Here is a 25282-nt window from a genome sequence, read left to right on the forward strand (position 1 = left end):
GGTCCCAGGTTTGATTCCGGTCAAGGGCATGTACCTGGGTTGCGGGCACATCCCCAGTAGGAGATGTGCAGAAGGCAGCTGATCGATGTTTCTCTCTCATCGATGTTTCTAACTTTCTATCTCTCCCCCTTCCTCTCTGTAAAAAATCAATAAAATATATTAAAAAAATAAAAAAAAATAATGCTACATAAAATTGATATGTATACATAGTATATTTAGCAACTAAGCGACTTGTGTGTCTTCTCACACAACCAAATTATAAATTTTTAAATGAATTTTACGAGCATAACTATCATTGTAAATATGAACTATCCTGTGTTACAATTACCCATTAGTATGTCTGTCCACTCTACTAGATTATACATCCTGGACAAATAGCACAGAGCCTGACACATGGCAAGCACTGGAAGAATACTTGATCAATTAATGAATGTATTAGTGAGCAAAATTTGTGGGAAACTGTTTATTGCCTTCACTATCTGATAAGCATAGACAGAGAACCCCCCCCCCACCCCCAAGGCTGGGTGCCTTTGAAGCCCTAGCAGAGGTCGGAGCTAGGTGCCACCTGTGTTTGTCCAGACAGTGGTAGCTGAAACTGCTCCCCCATTTATTATTATGTAAATCCTTGCTGATGGGCTAGTCTGCCTGTTGCCAGGGGTCGCATGCCTAAGGGCTATGCTATGGGTGCATCCCAGATCAATAAAAGCTTGGTGAGGCCTGAGCACGGGTGGAAGTCCTTCCCCTTGAGTTGGACTTGCCCGCCTGGCCCCCCAATATTCCCAAATTATCTCTTGTTTTTTCATTTTCATTTGTGTGCGGCTCTGCTTCCAGTTCCTGAACCCTGACCCACGCAGGACGTGGGAAGGAAACACTCAACAAAAACGTTTTGGTGCCCTAGCCTCTATTGTAACTGTTCGTTGATTTATTGTCAACCTCCAAAGCATAGGCTTCTTTCTTTGAGGTACAGCTTTTCCTTTGAAATAAGACATGTGCATTTGGATCTGGGCAATTTTTTAAAAGAAAATGAGTCCAAGTAATGAGTTATACATTAATCTGATCAAAATTAATTTTTCCCTTCAAGTTTATTCTTATCCTGAGTTTATAGTCTCAAGCTGGATGTAGTAAAAGTGCCAGAACATTGATTTTCTTTCAGCTAATATCCAGTAGATGCCTTCACTGTGATACTTGCTGCTAACCTGACAAAAAAAGGAGTAGGCATAGTGTGCTTGACTTAAAATTATGGCCACAATTTTTCCAGCTCTTCCTATCAAGCGGTGGAGTTTTTTCCCCTTGAATCTAGGGAGGCCTTGTGATTTATTTTGACCAAAAGAATCTGGTGAAAGTAGAATTGTGCAAGTTTTGGAGTCTAGGCTTCAAAATGCCTTACAGTTTTTTGCTTTACCTCTTGGAACATTCTTGTAACAATGAAAGAAAGTCTGGGCTAGACTAACAAATGACAAGAGACCACATAGAGAGGCCTCGCCAACAGCCAGCGTCTAGGCCTCAGACACGAGTGTGCACATCTTAGTCCCTCCAACCCTGCTTGTGCTACCAGGGTATGCAGGTCACACTGGTGATTCTAAATGAGATACAGCAGAGAATTTCCCAGGAGAGCGCAGCCAAAAGTATTGAACCCAGAATCACAAGAAACAATTTCTGTTTTAAGTTACTAAGTTTTGTGATCTCTTGTTATGTAGCAGTAGATAGGTGATTACACATGAGGAATTACCCTTAAGAAGTTCGTGAAATTACTATGAATATGAATCAAGACAAAAGACCCATAACCATCTACAGATTTCAATGCAATCCCTATTAAAAAATTCAAATGGCATTTTTCACAAAAATATAAAAACCAATCCTAAAAGTCAGATGGAACCACAGAAGATTCCAAATAGCCAAAGAAATTCTGAGAAAGAACAAATCTGGAACCTCACATTTCCTGATTTCAACCTATTTTATAAAGCAATAGTAATGAAAAGAGTATGATATTGGCATAAAAACAAACATATACACCAGTGGAACAGAATCAAGAGCCCAGAAATAAACCCACACATATACAGTCAACTAATATCTGACAAGGGAGTAAAGAATACTCAATGGAGAAAGAATAGTCTCTTTGATAAATGCTGCTGGGAAAACTGGATATTCACATGTAAAGAGAACAATTAGATCCTTATCTTACACCATTCACAAAAATTAAATTGAAACTGATTAAAGACTTAAATGTAAGACCCGAAATGTAAAATTACTAGAAAAAAAATAGGAAAAGGATCCTTGACATTGCTCTTGGCAACAAATTTTTGGATATGAAATCAAAAGCACAAGCAACAAAAGCAAAAATAAATAAGTGGACTACATCAAACTAAAAATCTTCTTCTGCACAGCAAGAGAAATAGTCACCAAAATGAAAAGACAGCCAATGGAATGGCAGAAAATATTTGTAAACATGTATCTGATTAGGGGTTAATATACAAAAGAAACTCATAAACTCAATAGCAAAAAAAACACAAAAAAACCCAAACACTTCAATTAAAAATGGACAGATGACCTGGGTAGACACTTTTCCAAAGAACATATACAAATGATCAACAGGTACATGAAAAGATGTTCAACATCACTAATCATTAGGAAGATTCAAATCAAAACCACACTGAGCCGAAGCCGGTTTGGCTCAGTGGATAGAGCGTCGGCCTGCGGACTGGAGGGTCCCAGGTTCGATTCCGGTCAGGGGCATGTACCTGGGTTGCGGGCATATCTCCAGTGGGAGATGTGCAGGAGGCAGCTGATCGATGTTTCTCTCTCATCGATGTTTCTGACTCTCTATCTCTCTCCCTTCCTCTCTGTAAAAAATCAATAAAATATATTTTTTTTTAAAAAACCACACTGAAATATCACCTCACACCTTTTAGAATATGCATATATCAAAAAGATGAGATAAGTATTGGCAAGGATGTGGAAAAAAGGAAACCCTTGTGCACTCTTGGTGGGAGTGTAAGTTGGTGCAACTACTATGGAAAACAATATGGAGGTTCCTCAAAAATTAAAAATAGAATTACCATATGATCCAGGAATTCCACTTCTGAGTATACATTTGAAAGAAATTACTATCTCAAAGAGGTTTCTACATTCCCATGTTCATTGCAGCATTATTCACAATAGTCAAAACATGGAAACAACCAAAGTTTCTACCAATGGATGAATGGATAGAGAAGATGTTTTATAGATTGAACAATGGGAATTTATTTAGCCATGAGAAAAAAAGGAAATCTTGCCATTTGCAATAACATGGATGGACCTTGTGGGCATTTTACTAAGTGAAATGAGTCAGTCGGAGAAAGACAGATACTGTATGTGGAATCTAAAGAAGCTGAACTCCATGAAATGGAGTAGAATGAAGGTTGCCAGGAACTGGAGGGTGGGGAAAATGTGGAGATGTTGGTCAACAGATATAAACTTCAGCTATAAGATGAATAAGTTCTGGGGATCTGATATACAGCATGGTGACTTGGTGATTATAATGAGCTCTACTGTATTATAGACTTGAAAGTTTTTAAGAGAATCAGTCTTAAATGTACCCGTTTTGCAATTTGTACATATATTAAATCATCACTTTGCACACCTTATACTTACATATGTTTTATGTCAGCATCTCAGCAAAGCTGGAAAAAAGACAAGAAGATATAAAGTAAACCAGCACAGTGTTGTATCTTATCAAGGGAAAAATATGTGAGGCATACAAGATATTGGCAGATGAGAAAGGAAGACCAGAGAAAATGCTTAGAAAAAAATAAAGCCCAAGCTGGTCTTGGAGAACTGGGAAGAATTGGCGGGTTGAAGAAACAAGGAGACATGCCTAGGTGGGGATACATTAGAGAAGAGTTCTTTAGGAAGTATTTTACCTATGGTCAAATTAACTGTAATTAAATGTCCCAGGCCTCATGCTGAGTTATGTGAACATTGGGGGAGCACATGGAAGTGATTGGAGGATTGGGGGGGGGCGGTTTACTAAAAGCCCCAAAAGAAATATGATGCATTTCTCAAGCACAAATTTAATTGATTATTTGGAGGAGAAGTTGTATAACAGTAAAAATGTTAAGTTGTATTAAAGCATATGCTAATATATGTGTAGGAAATTCATATGAATTTTCAAGATAAAACATGAGACTTCAAAATCTCTGGCATGGAGGTCGTTCAGCCTGTCCCCCAGACTCTTTGACTCTCTTCTGTATTTGGGGTATTTTGGTGGAAAAGACCGAGAAGCACTGAATCCCTTTACTCGTGTAAACCTTGGAACTTCTTTTTTTTTTTTTTTCTAGTTTTTCTTCTTAGGCTGTTTAGGACTCTTGACATCTGAGTTGATAATGGCTCTGGTCCCAGATAGTAACTTACAGAACTAACTCAAGGAGTAAAGAGGCTCTAAGGCTGCCCAAACATTGTTAAGATCACCAGCAAAGACATCTTCTAGAATGGCTTATTGTAATGGCTTTGATATTTAAAAAAGAAGTCCCAACTCAGCATGTAAAGGGTAGCAATCCTGCAGTGAATGTGTATTAACACGGAAAAATCTTGATTACTTAACGGCAGCTTTTATGTGGTAAATCTTCTTTCAAATTATGAGCATAATTAAGTATATAACATGATAATGTCCTTAATATACCTAACATATTTAGTAATTTACAGATCAGCAGCATCTATTAAAACAAAATTTTTCTTAACCTAAGGGAAATAGGAAACACTGCAACAGAGAGAAAAAAATTGTTTAGATTTAACCTGAGAAGTCATGTTATTTGCCATGAAGAGGCAAAGAGATCTTCTGAACAAGGGAATGGGGTAGGATATTGTATATCACTTCCATACCCCCCAGCCCCTCTAAGTTTTGTACTCATTGATTATTTGAGGTGTTGTGGGTTTTCAGATCATTAAACCCACATACTAAAATGTAAGCATGAACAGCCAACAAAGCCAAAGATAAAAAATAATTTTGACATAATCTGAGACAGTGAGCATAAGGAGTCAGATGTATGTTATTTATTGATCAGAATGAAAATGGTTTTTCTTAGTCTGAGCTTTAAATTCTGCCCTTCAGACGTCAAATTCTATTTGTGATACATTGGCTATCAGCTCTCCATCATGCACTCACTGCAGACAGAAGGAAAAACTGAAGTATGATGTAAGAAGAAAAAAATAGGGTATATTTCTTTTTCTTAAACTCCTAAGCAAGCATGTATAAAATCACTGGATTCTCAGGTACTTTTTGAGATATTAAATATTTTAGGTTTCATATGTAGATTAGTATCTCATATAAGTCAATACACTGGTCTGTGATGGTCTGAATTCTTGTAAAATGATGTCACAAATAGTACAAATTGGTTTCATCTTACTTTCTGATTTTGTCTCTCACTGGTGTTTCAAGCTACTTGGTGCTGCTCCTTTTGAATATATTATTTTAGCCTATTTTCCTGCAGCATTAATCACTTTGTTTTAGTTCCTGTGAATCCAGGTGTGCTTATCTCAGGTGGTGATCCTGGCATGAAGGGTGCCAGTGATTACCTGTGTTGATTGTATCTTTTGAACCACATATAACACAATAAAATTGTTCATCTATTTTCTCTCCCACATGATTTAACTGAAGCGATTCATTAAGTGTCACTGTTTTTATTGGATGTTGAAACCATTCCAATTTCAGTGGCAGTGCTACAACTTGGCATGATTTTAGGTATTTTTTTTCATAGAATAAAAATGATTACTTGGCTGAGATAAAGGTTTACTTTGGCCAGACTATTTCATTGTCCATTGTTCATTCTAGAGAATCTGTCACTCACCATTACAATCACAAAGGGCTCAGAAAGGCTTATTTTGCTTTCTTGTTATTTCTTCTAAGACTACTGCAAGTTCATTGGGGAACATAAATGAAAGGGCATTAGTAAATGACTGTTTAAATCAGTTAAACTTTTATGGTTGTTTGGAAAGATTTCATATGGTTTCCAGATGATTCATTTAAGTTTGCTATCTACAAGAAAAACATTTTTGCTTCTAATTGAAGCAGAATTTAATCTATTACCTTGTGTATTTATTTAGTTCTCATTTTATGGATGCATATCTGTCAATTTTAGATAAATATTTTTAAAATTACCATGTCAGACTTCTCTCTTGGTATTTATAGTGTTTTCATTGATTTATCTGACTTAATATTTAGAGTTCTTTGATAAAATTTTTGCCTTGAATTACAAGATTACAGTGCAGAGAGTCTGTTAAATGTTATCTGGTTTCACCCTCTAAATAGTATAAATGAGAGAATGGAGAGTTAAATAATAATTCTCAGTTCACAGAAGTAGTTGGTGACATAACCGAGACTAGACTGGAACTCTCCTGGGTCCTGGTCTAATTGTTTGTTTTACTAATTCACACTGCTATGTTTTTTCCTCTTTTTCTCTTTCTATATTAACAAAAACTTAGAATACCAATCTCTAAGATGTTTTTTTGTTGTTGTCAGGAATTTCTATGTAGAGATTTAGGTGTGAACATGCCACCCTGGACTTCTGAAGTAAGTTTGTTTTCAATCTCACTTATTTCAGTTGCTTTAATGCCAAGACCATAGCACTCAAAATGCTTATATTTTCCTAGCACTTTACACCTTATCCTTTTTCTTTTTTTACTTAGGTTATATCATTCTTCTGTGGGTTTTCCCCACAATGATCTCATTCGGATAACAGTAACTAGACCCAGAATCTCAGGGATGTGAACATTAACATTTTCACTTGGTCATGTATATGTCAACATAGTACTTAGTTTGATGTCAGTCATCTCCAAACTTGCCTCTAGTTGTATTGGCTCTTGGGAAAAAAAACCCCCCAAAAAAACCCTCCTTATAACAAAAGCACCCCATGGTAAATGTACACCTCTTGTATGACTATTGGAGCTATAGTAGGACATGTACTTGGGTCTACAAGGCCACACCCCTGAGATGGGCAAGGTGTCCTCTGAAAGGGAAGGTGATAGCTGATGTTTCCTCCCAGTCCATCATCTGGGGAAGAGGAGGTGCTCAGACACAGCACTGCACCTCAGCAGGTTTGCTAATGCTTGCTGAGGGCAGGTAGACAACAAAAATAAGTGAAGTTGGCCAGAAGGAGGCTCCATCAAACTGGAAGGCATGTGCCCATTTACAAAGGGGCAGCTAATGCTCAACTACAGCCAAATGTTGCCACGTAGGAATAGGGGCCACATGTTTCTATATCTTGCATGTTCATGCGTGTGTGTGTGTGTGTGTGTGTGTGTGTGTGTGTGTTTAAGTATGTATGTTTTCAATGCCAGAAAATGTTTTTGCTTTTATTAAATTTGACCACTCCAAATTTTCAGTGCTGGTGACTAAATTTTTAAAAAATAATTTTTAACTGGAAACTATATGTTTTCCACAGTGGCTGCACCAGTCTGCATTCCCACCAACAGTGCACAAGGGTTCTCTTTTCTCCAAGCCTCACCAACACTTGTTGTTGACTTATTGATGATAGTCATTCTGACAGGTATGAGGTGATATCTCATTAGGGTATTAATTTGCATTTATTGGATATTTAGTGACACTGAGCATCTTTTCATATGTTTATTGGCCATCTGTATGTGCTCTTTGGAGAAACGTCTGTTCGGGTCCTTGGCCCGTTTTTTAAATTGGATTGTTTGTTTGTTTTGGTGTTGAATTGTATGAGTTCTTTGTAAATTTTGGATATTAACTTCTTGATGATAGATTCAGTGAGTTGTCTTTTCATTTTGTTAATTATTTCCTTTGCAAAAGATTTTAAGTTTGATGTCCCATTTGTTTATTTTTTCTTTAGTTTCCCTTACCCGAGGAGATATATCAGGAAAATATGGAACTACCTTATGACCCAGTGATTCCACATCTGGGAATATATCCAAATAAACCCAAAAGACTGATTCAAAAGAATATATGCACCCCTATGTTCATTGCCATGCTATTTATAATAGCCAAGATCTGGAAGCAGCCCAAGTGCCCATCAGTAGATAAAAATTCTGTGGTACATTTACATAATGGAATACTATTCAGCCATAAAAAAGAAGGAAATCTTACCATTTTTTTAACAGCATGAAAATAAGCCAGACAAAGAAAGACAAATACCATATGATTTTACTTACGTTTTAAAAAAAACCAAATATGAGGGAATATAGTTAGCCTTTTCAGACATTCATACTGTGTGTTAATAAAATGATCAGAATTTTTACTTGAACTAGTTCCAATGAAGGAGGAGCCAAGGAGAAATCCTGAAGGACAGGTGGAATGAGGGAGAATTAAAGTTGTAGAAGAAACCTAAGGAAAGGAGAAGGAGGAGGAGGAAGGAGAAAAACACGGTGTCTGTTTCAATTCTGCTTATGCCTGGTCTGATAAAGTTCTCATTCATCTACTATGAGATAGGTCAGTGTTTCCTGAACTGGCTTGATAAGCCACCATAGTTTTGAAAATAGTGAATTGAGGTCTTAGGGCTGGCATAGGTCATATTGCCTAGAAAAACAAACAACCAAGGAGCACCAGACATCTGAAGAATTCCTCTAAAATGAAAGATAGAGATGAAAACAAATAGGAAAATAGCTTAAAGGGAACAGAAACTCTTCAGGGAGAATGCTCCCCCCAAAATGTCTTATTAACATACTCTGAAATAGCAAAGAAAATATTGTACCACAAAAAAAGAACAGTATAAGAAGGAATATTTTTAACTCTGAAAAAATATATTATAGATGATAAACTCAGCAGAAAGAATGGAAAATAAAGATAGTACTTTATTCCAGAAAGGAGCAAAGAAACAAAGAAATATACGATAGGAGAAAAGAGATAAGAAAATTAGAGGGCCGGTACAGGAAGTTTCCCATTTAAATAATAGGCATTCTAGAAAGAGCAAACAAAGAAAATGGAGAGTAAGACATTATCAACAAATGGTCAAAGATATTTCCCTTCCAACTGAAGGACAGTGAGTTTCTTGATAGAAAGGGCCTACTAAGTATCACCTGGTTTAAAATGTAAAAGTTGACTCACATTAAAACACACATCATTGTGAAATTTTACAACACTAGGAACAAAGAAAAAGTTCTTCAAACTTTCAGAGAGAAAAAACGAAACAGGACAAATATGAAAGATTTGTGGCTTTTGATTTCTAACAATGACAGATATTTAAATGAACAATATCTTCAAAATTCTGAAGAAAAATTGTTTCCAACTAGAATTCCTTACCAAATTATTAATGAAGTGTAAGGATAGAAATAAGTATTTTCATGCATGCAAAGACTCAGAAAATTTATTTCCGTGCCTAATTTCTTTTTCTTTTCTTTTTTTAAACTCAGGTTTTCTTTGTTTGTTCATCTGTTTGTTAATCCTCACCTGAGGATATTTTTCCATTGATTTTTAGAGAGAGTGGAAGGGAGGGCAAGAGATAGAGAGAGAAACATCGGGGTACGTGCCCTTGACTGGGATCGAACCCAGGATCTTCAGTCCATGAGCCGACTCTCTATCCACTGAGCCAAACCGGTTAAGGTTCCATGCCTAATTTCTTAGAAATCTACTAGATCTTCAAAAAACAAAAGGAGTTAACCTAGAAAGAGAAAAACTTGGAGCCATGAAACAAAGAGTGAAACAAGTTAGAAGTGTAGCATAATGGTCATTGGAACCAGTCTAGACTAAGCAGGTCAAAAAAGTCCCAGGAGAAGATTTTCATACTAAATTTGATGGGATATTTATGCACCTTAAATTATTGAGAGAAGATTAGATAGTTGGCTAAGAATTTAAGGCTGGATTCATGATATATAGAAAGCTAAACAAATGAAAATAAAAAAGAGAAACACTGTTAATCCCAGGAAAAACTAAAAATTGGTCTAGAAAAGAAGAGCAGTCATTTCCCACTTGTGAATATATAGTTTACATCATCATAATTCACAGTCACAATTTAAAGGAAAATATTGATTTCCATATCAAGTAACATAATTAGATATCAAGACATATCTTCTGTCTGAAAATAATTTTAAAAATTGAAATAACTATATTTTTAAGTTGTATTTTAAGAGACTGAATTTCCAGCAAAATAGTAAAGATTTGTGAATGTAAAATCTAAATGAATGAGAAATTCTGGAGCAGCACACCACTTTTACTTTAAGATTATTGTCTAACCCTGGTAAAATTGAACTTTGGATTATATGACTGTGTGGGCTCTGAGAACAGAAGACAAATTCCAAGGACTGTGCAAGTGGGAATCTAATAAGATATGCCCTTTATTCAAAAGCTAGACTGTTAGAGGACTCTACCCTCTGTGTATGGTTGAACCAGAAGTATATTACCCCATATACTACCCTCAGAGTATTCTAAAGCAAGTTGTTTTGGAGATGAGTAAAGCAGTTCTAAAAAGAATATCAACACATAATTTCCAGGGATTATGGATGACTCAGTATCTGTCATTACTAAGTATATAAGGACAGTAAATACCATAAGCAAGAATTAACATAAAAAGCAAGCCCATGAAGATTTTATTTATTGGAATTATCAGACTCAGAATATAAAGTAATTATGTTTACTGTGTTCAGAAAAAAAATCTAAACAAAAAAAAATTTTTAAAAAGTATATGTGAAAAACAACCAAATCAATATCTAGGAATGAGGAATGAGAACTGTTACCTCTCTATATAAAAGCCTAAGTGACTGAATGACTGGTCCACCAGTCGCTGTGATTCCCACTGACCACCAGGTACCAGACACTCAATGCAGGAGCTACCGCCTGGTGGTCAGTGCGCTCCCACAGCAGGAGTGCCGCTCAGCTTACCAACGGGCACCAGGTGTTGGGCTCATGGCTGGCAAGTGCAGCTGCCGCGGCTGGAACTCTCCCACCTCCGCAGCAGCACTACTGAGCAACAGCTGCGTCAGGTGCAGTGGGGCCAGGTTGAGCGGGAGTGGTGCCTGGCCTGGGCTCCAGCTGCCCTGCCTCCTTCACACACTACTACATCCCTCAGGGGATATCGGACTGCTGGTTTCGGCCCGATCCCGGCAGTCCGACATCCCCCGAGGGGTCCCAGATTGTGAGAGGGTGCAGGCCAGGCTGAGGGACCCCACTGGTGCACTAATCTGTGCACCAGGCCTCTAATAATTGAAATAAAAACAATTAAAATGAACAACAAATGAGTTAGAAATGAAGAATTAGTGAAATAGTTTTATATGTCCATTATATCAAGCTTATAAATTGGGTTGTTCAAATCTTGTTTTTTTGGCCTGCTTGTTCTAATAATTAATGAGAAATATGCTAATATCTTTCATATGATTGTGGATTGGTATATTTCTCTTCTTCTCTTAGGTGTCAATTTTACTCTATATGTTTTGATGTTTTTTATTGGTATATACAAATTTAAAATTGTTATTTCTGGTGACTTTAATCCTTACCATTTTTAAAAAGTCCTATTTTTTAATAATGCTTTTGTGATATAATAAAATATATATATTGGTTTTTGCTTCCTGTTCCTGTGCTTGATATAATGGACATATAAAAGGCATTGTATAAAACCTATAGTGAAGTGTTCAAACACTCTTAATGGGTTTTTTGAAAACTGTTTTCAGCAGAGGATATAATCCCTGAATGAAATCCCTACTAATTATGTAATGAATATGTATGACTTCAGATGTAATAAAACCTATTACTTTAAAAGACAAAAAATAAATAAAAATAAAAATTAAATTAAAAGATATATGAAATTGATGACTTCCTGGCAAGAATGCTAAAGTAAAAACAGAGAAGGCACAAATAATTGTTAAAGAAAAATGAATAAAGATTATCAGAAAGCAAGGGTTGATTGCTGAGTGGGAAAATTCTATGCCATGCAGGCAACTCAATCAAACATCAAGTCCAGAAAGGTTCTCCAGGTTGAGGTTTGGGAGAAAAGACCACAAACTGTCTCAGCCCTGTATTAATGCAGAGTACCTAGACGCTGTTGATTGGCAATATCTGTGTTTGTTGCTTGGGTACACACTGGGCTTACTGTGTTGAGAAAGAAAATCTAAGCTAAAAAAATAAAATCAAAAAAGCAGATTGGGAACACATATGCTGTGGAGGTATGGCATGTATCAGGAAAAAGGCATCCAGCCAGGGGCCTCTGGTTTGCACATGTAGCAAATGAGTCAAGCCAGTCTGCACAGTTGTTGGCAGGGTAGGTGGCCAAGTCAAGGTTTGTTATAACTAATATCAGGAGTGAAAGGAGACATCCCTACAGATGCTGCAGACATAAATAAAAAGAAAATATTATGAGCAGTTTTCTATCAATATATTTTCAAATTTAGAAGAAATAAGGAAGTTTTCAGAAAAATAGAACTTACTAAAACTGATTCAGCCCTAACCAGTTAAGCTCAGTGGATAGAGCGTTGGCCTGTGGACTGAAGGGTCCCAGGTTTGATTCTGGTCGAGGGCACATACCTTGGTTGCAGGATCCTCCCCTGCCCAGGCCCTGGTCGGGGCTCATGCAGGAGGCAACCAATTATTGTGTTTCTCTCACATTCATGTTTCTCCCTGTCTTTCCCTCTCCCACTCTCTCTGAAAAATCAATGGGAAAATACCCTCAGGTGAGCATATTTAAAAATGAGGATTAAAACATAATAATAATTTAAAAATAAATTTAAAAAATAAAACTGGCCCTGACCGGTTTGGCTCAGTGGACAGAGCGTCGGCCTGCGGACTGAAGAGTTCCAGGTTCGATTCCGGTCAAGGGCACATACCAGTGGGGGGTGTGCAGGAGGCAGCTAGTGTTTCTCTCTCATTGATATTTCTAACTCTCTCTCCCTCTCCCTTCCTCTCTGTAAAAAATCAACAAAATATATTTTAAAATAAAAAAAATAAAAAAATAAAACTGATTCATTAGGAATATAAAGTCTGAATAGTTCTGTAACTAAGAATGGAATTAAAAGAGTAATTTTTAAAATCTTTCTACAAAGAACAATCAGGCTCAGACAGCTTCACTTGCAAGTCTACCTAATAGTCAAAGAATAAATAATTCCAGTTTTATATAGACTCACACATAACCTTAATACCAACACATGAAAAGGACAATATAAGAAAGAAAATTTAGAAGCCAACTTTGCTTTTGAACAGAGATGCAGAAATCCTAAACAATTTTGCAAACCCAAATCAAGAGTAAATAAATAAAATATCACATAGTTTGAGCATGTTGGGTTTGTCTTTTGAATGCAAGCTTGATTTAACATTAAGAAATTAAAATAGCCAAAACCGGTTTGGCTCAGTGGATAGAGCGTCAGCCTGCGGACTGAAGGGTCCCAGGTTCGATTCCGGTCAAGGGCATGTACCTGGGTTGCGGGCATATCCCCAGTAGGAGATGTGCAGGAGGCAGCTGATCGATGTTTCTCTCTCATCGATGTTTCTAACTCTCTATCTCTCTCCCTTCCTCTCTGTAAAAAATCAATAAAATATATATTTTTTTAAAAAAGAAATTAAAATAATCCACCACATTTAAAAAACTAAATGAAACATACTAACTTTCTAGGAATAAAGGATAATATAGTTCTACTTTTTGCTGAAAAGCTGGGATCAGAACCATTTGGTATTCCTGTTTGTATTTTTCCTACTTGGCATTTTCCATTTTAATTAGGCTCATTTTCAGCCAAAAAATGTGACGAGCCCTATGGGCATGCCACCCAAAGGATGTGTATGGTGCTTCTCATCACAGAGCGCAGGCCCAGACCAGTGTTATCCCCATCAGTCTGGCTTTATGGAACGCAAAAATTAGGGACTACCCAGGATTTGCTGAATACATGGCCCATTAATATGCCTTGTAAGGAAAGATAAATTGATTCAAAATTCAGTCTCTGCCTTTCTAACCAAGAGAAATATCTCCCCCCCCCCCCCCTCTCTCTCTCTCTCTCTCTCTCTCTTCCCCCATTTTAAACTCTTATGGACCATGGACATTATCCCCGTAACTTCAAACCACTCTCAGGTTCAGGTTAAACTCAATTAACCCATCCTTGTTCTACTGCCTCCTCTTTATAACACTTTCCCTAAACTGGCCTTTGAATTCTTTAGCCCCAAGTCAAACCACTTGCTTATCTCCTTTATACATCTAGTCTAGACAAGCCAAGAGAATAGCTGCCAAATATTGTTTTTAATTACTTTTTTGAGTAAAAAATGCTTGCCTCAGCTGTGCTTTTATAACTGTATTATTAACTGCCAAAGGGCACTTTGCCTTTTATATTAAATTTGGCGAACAGAACAATAGAATGCCGAGCTGGGGAAGAATTTTAAAGGCTAGTTATTCCAGCCGTCCTTTTGGTGGTCTCTAAACTGTCTCTCAGTGGGCGTTCTCAAGCCCGTACTTAAATACATCAAGGATTGGTGAACTTACTTGTTATGAAGGGCTATTAAGCAACATCCACTAATGATGATGATGTTGATAAGCACACGTCAGTAAGAAAAATGCATTTTCTTTTCATCTTTCTTGTCACATAGCAACAGTCTGGGGGTGGAGGGGGCAAAGGGAGTTGCATTTCAAAATACATCTTCCACTCTCTTCTCAGTGTTTCATTAAATTCAGTACATTGTCCCTAGATAGGACACACATTAGATAGGACACACATGACATATATTCAGAATAGGTCACTAATAGGCTCACTTTCTGAAATAGCTACCAAAGGCCAACAAAATGACTTGTATCACTTGGGAGGTAATATTATTTACCTCCCCTTAGTAGGATGCATGCTTTGAATTGCTTTTGCTTTAGGGTCCCCCCACCCCCCGGGAAAGGATAGGCAGGCTCACAATTTTCTTTGTGACCACAGACACAGGTTTTAAGACAGTTGGTCTAGGGTTGCCATGTAATTTATGCTGGAAGAAGCTAGAGGTCCTCATGGGAGTTAGGCTCCTGAATTTTGTACCAAGCCTTGAAATTAATAAATGACTAAAGACTCATATGCTGATTCTGTTGTGAACTAAATGAATTGCTGCTGCTTCTGTTGATGTCAGTATTATCTAGAAATAGTAAATGTGCTATGACAGGGAAAGCTGACACCTGGCAGCCAATTTGTTCAAATTCTCCCATGCTATTTTTTATTGGTGTGGTAGTTCTAAATTCAGAACAGTAGCTGCTTCTGGTGTTTTGGAAGTAGTATTTTCTCTCTTGCCACTGAGGGTAATAAATCTGGCAATGTTATCTAAACAATCCACATAAATGAAAGATTAATGACCGCTACATAGAGACAATATTATAAGATACTATTAATCCAAGTCTCAGGATCCCCTAAGCTCTCTGCATTATCATCTGCCTGTGATATGATGAGACACCCCAGCATTCACATGAAGGATGGAAAAGAAAAAACAATATATAGAAAACAGAGGGGTGGCTAGGGTGGCCAGAGCACAGGCCTGATGAAGATTTCATACCTGCTCTGCTCTGGAGCCCCCGCCGCCGCCGCTGCTGCTGGGCTGTGCAGTGTCCGCACGGTGCTGGCCACAAGTTTAGGGAGGGCCACTTGTCCTCTGGAGATAAGAGTTGGCCAAGTCGAATAGGGAAGCAAAGTCTATCAAACCCAATAAGAAAAGACTGACTTACTAGTGGAATATTCCATACTCAGAGAGACATAACTTTGGTCCTGACCTAATTGGCTGTTTTCATTTCCTTTACATTAACACCAATATTAATTACAAACTATTGATGAAATTAGAGTAACTGGTTAAGTGCCAAAAGTTTGTTTTTTAAGAATTAGCCCTTTTACCACCAGGTAACTTTCAGAAGTTGGGAGAGAGTATACATTTCCCTCATATATTTTTCCCTACTAAGTTGTCCAAAATTGACTCCAAATAACTACTACTGATAACTATTAACATGTGTTGGTGAGTTTATCATATGCCAGACATTGTCTAATGTGTTATATGTATTTTACTCTTATGTAATTCTCACAACACCTCTATGAAGTAGATGTTATTGTCCCCATTTTTTTAAAATATATTTTATTGATTTTTTACAGAGAGGAAGGGAGAGAGATAGAGAGCCAGAAACATCGATGAGAGAGAAACATCAATCAGCTGCCTCCTGCATATCCCCCACTGCGGATATGCCCGCAACCCAGGCACACGCCCTTGACCGGAATCGAACCCGGGACCCTTCAGTCCGCAGGCCGACGCTCTATCCACTGAGCCAAACCGGTTTCGGCTATTGTCCCCATTTTAAAGATGAGAAAACTGAAGTTCAGATTAAGATAACTTGCTTGAGGACACATAGCTGGTCATGCTAACTCTTGATTTGACCCCAAGCGATCTGAGTGACTACAAAACCCCAGCTCTTAACCACCATTCTGGGCAAATGAATAATATCGACAAAATGAAGCTGAAAGAGAGAAAATGTCCTCTTATAAAAATGGAAAAAATGATTTAGTCATTCCTAGGCCATAGGTAGGACTAAGTAAGATGTGTGGGATGCTTAGAACAGTGCCTGGCTCCCTGGTGCCCTTGGAAAGATGTTGGGTATCATGATTGTTGTTACAATTTTTAAGGTGAAGTATAGGTGTTCTCTATGCTTTGGCTTGCCTCATTTTCATAGGTGGCTTGCCCCCTGGAAAGGTGGCAAAGTGCCTTTGGTGAATAAGCACAGTAATTATAAGCCTTGAGGCCAAACCTGGGTGGCACTTTGAAGATGGAATTAAAACTAGCATGTAGCTGCCAAGTACCCAGCAGAGCAGTGTTTGGCAGATGTTCTATTTCAGCATCTCTCTGAAAGCAGTATTTTCCCAGCGATGTGTTTTATGAACATGTCAAAATGCCACGTGTTCCCTATGCTTTTCTGATAAGCAAAACATGTAGAATCTGTGCTCTGTCACCTTTAAACACTAAATATTTTGATTGAAAAAAGAAAAAGAATACACCTTACCGCTTACTTTAGAGCACGCTGTGGGATGATAGTGGCAGAAGTGATGGCTTCCATTTTGCTTCTGTGTGTGCAGAGACCTCGGGGCCCAGGGAGTGCTTTGGCCTATGGTATTTAAAGGATGCCATGCAGTCAGTTTCCTTAGTGGCTTGCAAAATAACTGCTCAGTTGTTATGGATGGAATGTGTGTGTCTCCCCTTAAATGTGTATGTTGAAGTGCTAGCCCCCACTGTGATAGTATTTGGAGATGGAGCTATGGGGAGGTGATTAGATGAGGTCACGATGATGGGGCCCTCACGGTGGGATTCGTGTCTTTATTCGAAGAGACACCGAAGAGCCTAGTGAGCATGGGGACAATAGAACTGTAACGCTGTCCATTTTGTGGAAAAGAAAGCACAGCCATTTCCCTAGGTCATTTCCCTAACCTTTTTTGAGGTTAGCAAGGGAGCGAAGAGAGATTGACAAGAGGTTGAATAGGAGCCTAGAAATATCAGGTCCCATCATGCTTCAAAAAGCAAAAGGAAGATGATTACCAGACCTACATTTTTCATGTTTTTCAGTGAGATCATCCCAATTAAATGACAAATTTTTGCCTCAGGAATGTTGGTTTTTATTCAGAAAATTTTGATATGAAGACAGGTTAAAAGAGAATAATGGGAATAGTCTACTGTATTTTTAAAAATGCACTTCCCTCTTTGGGGTCGCTTTATATGAATGCTAATAGGGTTGACTTGGCTCCAAAGTAGAAGATCTGAGTTCCTCAGCATCATTTCAGCCAAAATTGTGAGGGTAATAGTGTGAGGGCCTTTTGATCTTGCTGATTAACATGGAACTTGGCTAACCTGATTACATGATTCTGCCAGAAACTGTGTTTAGGTCTGTTACTACAGCGTATTAAATTCAAATGAAGCTCCTTGGCTCGTCTATTCCAGAACTGTGGCATTTTATTATTTGAAAATGAGGCTCCCTGTTTGCGTAAGGAAAAAGTTCAGGTGTACAATTTATTTTGACTTTAAAAATTAATCTCTGTTGCTTTTTCCCAGTTAAGAAGTGAAACCCTACAGTACAACCATGGATAATTCAGAAATCCATTCAGTTAATGCATATTAAATGCCTGATGTGTCACAGGCCATGTGCAAGGTACTGAGGATACTGTGGTGAAACATAATAGGCAAGGCCCCAACCCTGTGCTTATTTGTCTAACATGTGAGATATAAAGCCATCTGTGATTCAATCCATTTTTCAACTCTGACCTCAATCAGTCTTCTTGCCACGTGTTGTGGGGACCAGGACAGGGAGCATCAGGCTGCTAGGCAGATGACAGAGATCACTCAAAAGAACTGGGGAGCAAGGACTGGCATTTTGCAGAAGGGAAGCCAGCCTGCCCTTGCTATACAGTTGGCAGACTTTAGTATTAAAATAAACTTTGAGCATTTGCACACAGAGGATGAAACTGTCCACTTTGATATGAAAACATGTCACCCCCACGATACAGTGCTGTACAGGAAGCGTGTTGGGTCAGACTGATGAAGATCAGCCAAACATGGACGGTAGAGGGAAACCATTGGAAGTGGTCCCAGACAGACCCTTTTCCAAAGCAAGTTGATTCACTTCATCAATACCCAACAAGGGGTGGAGGGGTAGGAAATTCACATCAGAACCTACTGTACATAATTTGCAGTTTGCTCTATGGAATTATACTCAGGTAAATGGTAGGGTAATCTGTATATGTTCTCATTTTCCATAATCAAAATTGAATCCTTTCAATGAGTCACTTTCTTTTGTCATTGAAAGTCATTTATTAGGGACACTTTGTAAAGTATATGATTGTTTAACCACTATGTTATACACCTGAAACTATTACAAAACATTATTGAATGTAAACTGTAATTGAAAAATAAAGTTTAAAGATCTTTTCCAGCATAATCCATGGACACAGACAATAGTGTGGTGAAGGCCTGGGGCAGGGGCTTGACTAGAATGTGTTAATGGGAGGAAAAGGGGTACATGTATAATATTTTCAACAATAAAGATTATAAAAATAAAATAAAATAATCTACACTAATAAAAGAGAAAAATGGTAATTGGCGTACGAGCTACCCTTTTCATTGGCTAATCAGGGCTATATGCAAATTAACAGCCAACTAAGATTGGCAGTTAACTGCCAACAAGATGGCAGTTAATTTGCGTATGTAGGCACAATGCAGGGAGGCGAAAGGGAAAGCAGGAAGAAGCCCCCTGCCACTGACAGTGATCGGAAACCCAGAGGGGAGCTAAGAGCTGGGGGGCAGAGCAAAGGCGGCCCTGCCCCCCAGCCATGATCGGAGAATCAGGTGCCTTTTCCGCCCTGGCCAGTGATAGAAGGAAGTAGGGGTGGAGCCAGCAATGGGAGCTGGGCACGGTCGAAGCTGGCAGTCCCAGGAGCTAGGGGTCCCTTGCCTGGGCCTAAAGCGAAGCCCACGATCGCGGGGCCGCTGCAGCTGCGGGTCCCCGCTGCCTGGGCCGGACGCCTAGGCCAGAGGCGTTAGGCCTGGGCAGGGGCGGAGCCTGAAACCGCAGGGAGCTGGGGGTCCCCTGCCCAGGCCTAACACCTCTGCCGGAGGCCTCAGGCCTGGTCAAGGGGCCGATCCGGTGATTTGTGATCGGAGGGTGATGAGGGTCAACTCCTCTGTCAGAGGCGTCAGGCCTGGGCAAGGGGCCGATCCTGCGATTGGAGGGTGATGGGGGTCAACGCCTGAGGGCTCCCAGTATGTGAGAGGGGGCAGGCTGGGCTGAGGGACACTCCCCCCACACACACACACACACCCAGTGCACGAATTTCGTGCACTGGGCCCCTAGTCTATAATAATACCAGTAAAAGCGTAACATGCTTATTAGTCTGGACGGCCAAATGACCTTCCAGATATCACTCTGGATGTCCTTCCAGACGACCTCCCGGATGAAGCCATGGCGGCGGGGCTGAGGCAGAGGCCGTTAGGGGTGATCAGGCAGGCAGGCGAACAGTTAGGGGTGATCAGGCAGGCAGGCGAACAGTTAGGGGTGATCAGGCAGGCAGGCGAACAGTTAGGGGTGATCAGGCAGGCAGATGAGTGGTTAGAGGCAATCAGGCAGGTAGGCAGAGGGGTTAGGGGCCATCAGGCAGGCAGGCAGACTGGTTAGGGGGGATCAAGCAGGCAGGCAGGCGAGCTGTTAGGAGCCAGCGGTCCCGGATTGCGAGAGGGATGTCCAACGGCCAGTGTAGGCCCAATCCACAGGGATTGGGCCTACACTGGCCGTCGGACATCCCCCGAGGCTTCCCGGATTGCGAGAAGATGCAGGGTGGGCTGAGAGATCCCCCCCTCCCTTGTGCATGAATTTTGTGCACTGGTCCTCTAATAAAAAATAAAAATATATATTTTAAATAGCATGTTTTAAAAACCCTCTAAAATGAAAATGCCACAGGCTGGGACTACAGTTTACTCTATCACTACTACACCCCCAGTACTGAGCACGGTGATTGTGTGTACACCTTTGTCATGTCTTCCGGCTGCTCAGGCCTTTAGACCCTGTGTTCAGGAAAGGTCTCCTTACAAATCCTGCTACCTAAAGCAGGAGCCAGAAAACAAATTTCCCAGCCTCTCTTGTGGCTGAGGGGCAAGTGCTCCAAGCTCCACTGTCTGGCTGTGCCCACAGAAACTGCTATTCACTAGTGAGCATCACAGGGAAGCAGGCCTTACCCAAAACCTAATTTTTTTTCCTTCTTTTTTTTTGCAGAAGTGAGGACTGAAGCATCAGGCTTTCTCCTTCAGTAAGCTTTCCTGAATATTCCCCACCCCTATCCAGGGGGCTGGGTTAGATGCCTCTCCTCTAGGTCTACTTTTTTAAAAAAGTTATCTTTATTGTTGAAAGTATTACAGATGTCCCCTTTTTTCCTCCATTAACCTCCCTCCATCCCGCTCCTGGCCCTCCCCAGACCTTCACTGTATTATTGTCTGTGTCCATGGGTTATGCATATATGTATATAAGTGGGTTGACTTTTGTATTGTACTTTCCCATTGTATTATAATTAGTAGCATATTTTATTAGTTTGCAATCTGATGTAATATTTAAGGTAATACTTGCTGCTCTCACAAACAAACCAAAAATACATGGTGAACCAAACACAAAAGAAGCCTCCCTTTCCTAATCATGTAAAGTCAAAAGAGGGTGCCTGTGGGTTGCCTACTGGCCATGCACAGGCTAATGAAGCAGATAATTCAGGGGCCCTGACATCTTCCATCCTGTGGCTTCCCCATCTGTAGTACATGGCGTCCCAGGGTGCCAGGCCCATCTGAACAAGGCCTGAAGGCAAGGGCATGGAGGACCACACACGAGGGGGTGTGACAGCCCTGAACTGATGTTTACCACTTCTATTCACATCCTACCGCTCAGAGCTCAGCTACATGGCTACCCCTAACGGGCAGATACAGTCTAGCTCGCTGTAGCTTCTTCCAGGTCAGAGGACATAGACACCAGAAAAGTATGATAAGGTGCCATATCTTAACTCTCTATCTTTTCACTTGCTTCTTTCTTTCTCAGCTAGAAAAGAGAGTCACGGTCAGAAGCCTCCTCATACAGTAACCCTGTGTCCATCACAGACAGATGTGGCTCGGACCCGGATTCCCTTTTCTTGGCCTCTGGTGCTTTTTTGCTAAGCATTTCTGTTTGTGGCGGCACATACTCATTGGGTAGCTATTTCTGAATGCTTTGCCTACAACCGCTTTTGTCTCCGGGCTCCCCATGTGTTCCTTTGAAAGGGAAAGTGCTTAGCATGTAGGCTGGGCGCCACATGTGTTCTGACTTGCTGGCACATGGAAGTGTTAGGAGGTTCCAACTCATTGCCTACTGGCCACCCACAGGCTAATGAAGGCAGCATTTTTTTTATTTTCCCTGCCTCTCCTAGGTGCCTTGTCAGCAGCCAGGGAGAGCTGGGAATACGACTCGGGTGCCAGGGACCTCCAGAGCCCGGACCTGCAGAGTCAGCCGGCCCTGCAGAAGCTTCTCGAGTGCGGCGGCAGCTCTGTGCACCAGCAGGCCGCCGCTCTGCACAGACTGCTCGCACAGGCCCCACATGTCAGCGACTCTGTGGGAGGAAGCTACCTAGAACTGGCCAACACAGTGAGTGCTTTCTAGTTTACAGACACACCTTTAGGCCTGTGTGTGTTCCAGTGCAAATATTTTAATGTTGAACTCCAGGGGACATATTGGGTATTGTCTCTCTTATTTACCTAATGAGCATTGTTTAGGCTCCAGCATTGCCTATAATGTTAAGTGCTCCAAACACTTACTTCAGTGACTTTACTCATTACTAAGAGCAGAATGGACTCCTAACGTGTTTTTGGTTGGTAACTTGTACAGATTTAATTACTAGAATATCAATAACAGCTTTTCTACAACTAGAATATGTCTGTGTTACCAGAAATTACAAATTAATAGGATATAATCCTTTCTGTTCCCTAACTTGGTATTTACTCATTTGAAAAACAAGGAGGACAGTAAGTTTGATTATTGTTTCTGCTTGTAATTTTAAAATATTTTCTGTAAAAAAACTATGATACAACTTAGAATTTAATTGGTTTAACCTTCCTTTTTATCTTAGGGTGAATCATTATCATGATGACCTCTGGGTGAAAAGCTATTGTCTTCCTTTTCAGTTAGTTCTGAGGAATGAGGGTGGGTGGCTGATGGCCTGGACTATTTAGGGAGACATGTGGACAGTTCACAAATTGAGATTGCTATCCAACCTACCTTGCTTCTTGACACTGAAGTTTGAATGGTGGAAGATCTTGACAACTTCTCTTATCTTGTGTATACTTACAGTCTGTTTTGACGTAAACAGTGGTTTTCAGATGTTTTGTGTTTGAGAAGCATTTTCTAATTCAGACATTTTTGGTGACATGTCTGAAGGAACTAGCAATTTTACATATTCCAGCAATAATTAAAGTACAATCATTAGACAAATCCCAATTAAAGAACCAGTATTCCTTGAAACTGTCAAGGACACGCAAAGCAAGAAAAGTCTGAGAAAGAGAAACTGTCACAGCTAAGAGGAGCCTAGGAAGGGAACATTAGGTACAAACTAAGGAAAGCTGACTAAATTGTGGACTTTAGTTAATAATGTATCTATATTGGTTCATTAATTGTGACAATTATCTACACTAATAAAAGAGAAACATGGTAATTGGCGTACGACCGCTACCCTTTTCATTGGCTAATCAGCGAGATATGCAAATTAACTGTCAGCCAAGATGGCGGCCGGCAGCCAGGCAGCTTGAAACTAACATGAGGCTTGCTTGCCTCAGTGACGGAGGACTCCAACGTTCCCCGACTGCGGCTGCAGGCCCCTGAGCGGGCAGTTTAAGAAACTCTGTAACAAATATCGCCAGACTTCAGCCAGCAGATTCGCAACATTGTAAGCAAAAGCCAGAAAGCTACTTTCAGCCGCGGAGGCCTAAGAGCTGGAGCCAAGCCTCAACCTAAAGCTGGCCCAGAATAAAAGAAAAAAAGGAGCGGTTGGGAACTTCAGTCACCCCCAGCCTGAAAACAGCCCTCAGCCCCTCACCCAGACTGGCCAGGCACCCCAGTGGGGACTCCCACCCTGAAGGGTGTGTGACCAGCTGCAAACAGCCATCATCCCTTCACCCAGGCTGGCCAGGCACCCCAGTGGGGACCCCCACCCTGATCCAGGACACCCTTCAGGGCAAACCAGCCGGAACCCACCCGTGCACCAGGCCTCTATCCTATATAGTAAAAGGGTAATATGCCTCCCAGCACTGGGATCAGCGGAGCCATGAGGCCTCCCGGCACCGGGATAAGCGTGACAGGGGGCAGCGCCCAAACCCCCTGATCGCCCTGTGGCTCTGTGTGTGACAGGGGGTGGGGCCACAACCTCCCTATCTGCCCTGCTCTGTTCGTGACAGGGGAAGGCGCCCCAACCCCCTGATCAGCCCTGCTCTGTGCCTGATAGGGGGGAGCTCCCCAACCCCCACCCCCCCCCCACGGGCCCTGCTCTGTGCGTGACAGGGTACAAGAGCCCCAACCCCCCTGATGGGCCCTGCTCTGTGAGTGACAGGGGGCAGTGCCCCAACCCCCTGATTGGCCCAGCTCTGTGCGTGACCGAGGGTGGCGCTGCAACCTCCCCATCGACCCTGCCTTGAGTGTGACAGGGGACGGTGCCCCAACCCCCCAATCGGCCCTACCCTGAGCGTGACTGAGGGTGGCATCACAACCTCCTAATCCACCCTGCTCTGTGCATGACAGGGGAAGGCGCCCCAACTCCCCAATAAGCCCTGCTCTGAGCCCGACCAGGGGCTGCACCTAGGGATTGGGCCTGCCCTCTGCCACCTGGGAGCAGGCCTAAGCCAGCAGCTCGTTATCTCCCGAGGGGTCCCAGACTGCGAGAGGGCACAGGCCGGGCTGAGGGACCCCCCCTCCTCCCCGAGTGCACAAATTTTTGTGCACCAGGCCTCTAGTCTATATAATAAAGAGCTAATATACAAATGGTTGTGACACCCTCACACATAACGACTGATCAGCAGGAGGCTGTGTGTGCAGCAGGCGCGGGTGGGCAGGGATTTGCAGCGTCAGGGACTTGTGTGAGGCTCGAGTCCCTCCCCCCAGCGCCAGCCCTGGGGACGTGAAACTCGTGTCCCCACCCCCGGCACCGGGCCCAGGGACGTGAGGCTTGCAGAGGCCTAACTCTTTGGGGCAGTGGATCGCGGGTCTCCCGCACTGTGACAGAGCACAGGCTAGGCGGGGTCCCCCACCCCCGAGTGCATGAATTTCGTGCACTGGGCCACTAGTACCATAATAATGTAAGATGCTTCCCTAGCAGGTTTTCTCAGTGGTTAGAGTGTCAGCCCTTGGACTAAAGGGTCATGGGTTTGATTCCAGTCAAGAGCACATGCAGGAGGCAACCAGTTGGTGTGTTTCTCTTACACTGATGTTCCTCTGTCTTTTTCTCTACCCCTCCCTTCTACTCTCTCTAAAAATCAATGGAAAAAATATCCTCAATGAGGATTAACAATAATAATAATAATGTAAGATGTTAGTAGGGGAAACTGGATGTGAAGTATATGAAAATTTTCTGTCCTATTTTTGCAACTTTTCTGTAAATCTAACGCTATGATAAAATTTAAAATGTATTTAAAACACGCACACACACACAATCACTACTAGGGTATGACTATGTCTCATACAATCTGTAAAAGCCTCCGTAGTTATTGCACTATTTGTCACTTGGTCACCCTTCAAGGGCATTCTTGTTCAGTTTAAGGAGAACCATTAACTATCCTAATCTTGCCTTCCTGCTTGCTCGGGAGACTAGGCAAGCATCAGTAAATATGTCATCTTTCTCGGGCATGGGCTTGGAC

The 25282-nt window shown here is 41.1% G+C and overlaps 1 protein-coding gene across 1 annotated transcript in view; it reads left to right on the forward strand.

Moving 5' to 3' along the window:
* LOC132233832 (uncharacterized) overlaps window positions 1–22043 on the forward strand; it is a 95839-nt gene extending 73796 nt beyond the window's left edge. The window contains exon 3 of the mRNA XM_059695082.1: window positions 21814–22043. Within this exon, the coding sequence (XP_059551065.1) occupies window positions 21814–22043 (230 nt within the window). The remainder of the gene's footprint in view (window positions 1–21813) is intronic.
* The last annotated feature ends 3239 nt before the right edge of the window (window positions 22044–25282 follow it).

The sequence above is a fragment of the Myotis daubentonii genome, chromosome 4, assembly GCF_963259705.1.
Source record: "Myotis daubentonii chromosome 4, mMyoDau2.1, whole genome shotgun sequence".
NCBI classification, from domain to species: Eukaryota; Metazoa; Chordata; class Mammalia; order Chiroptera; family Vespertilionidae; genus Myotis; species Myotis daubentonii.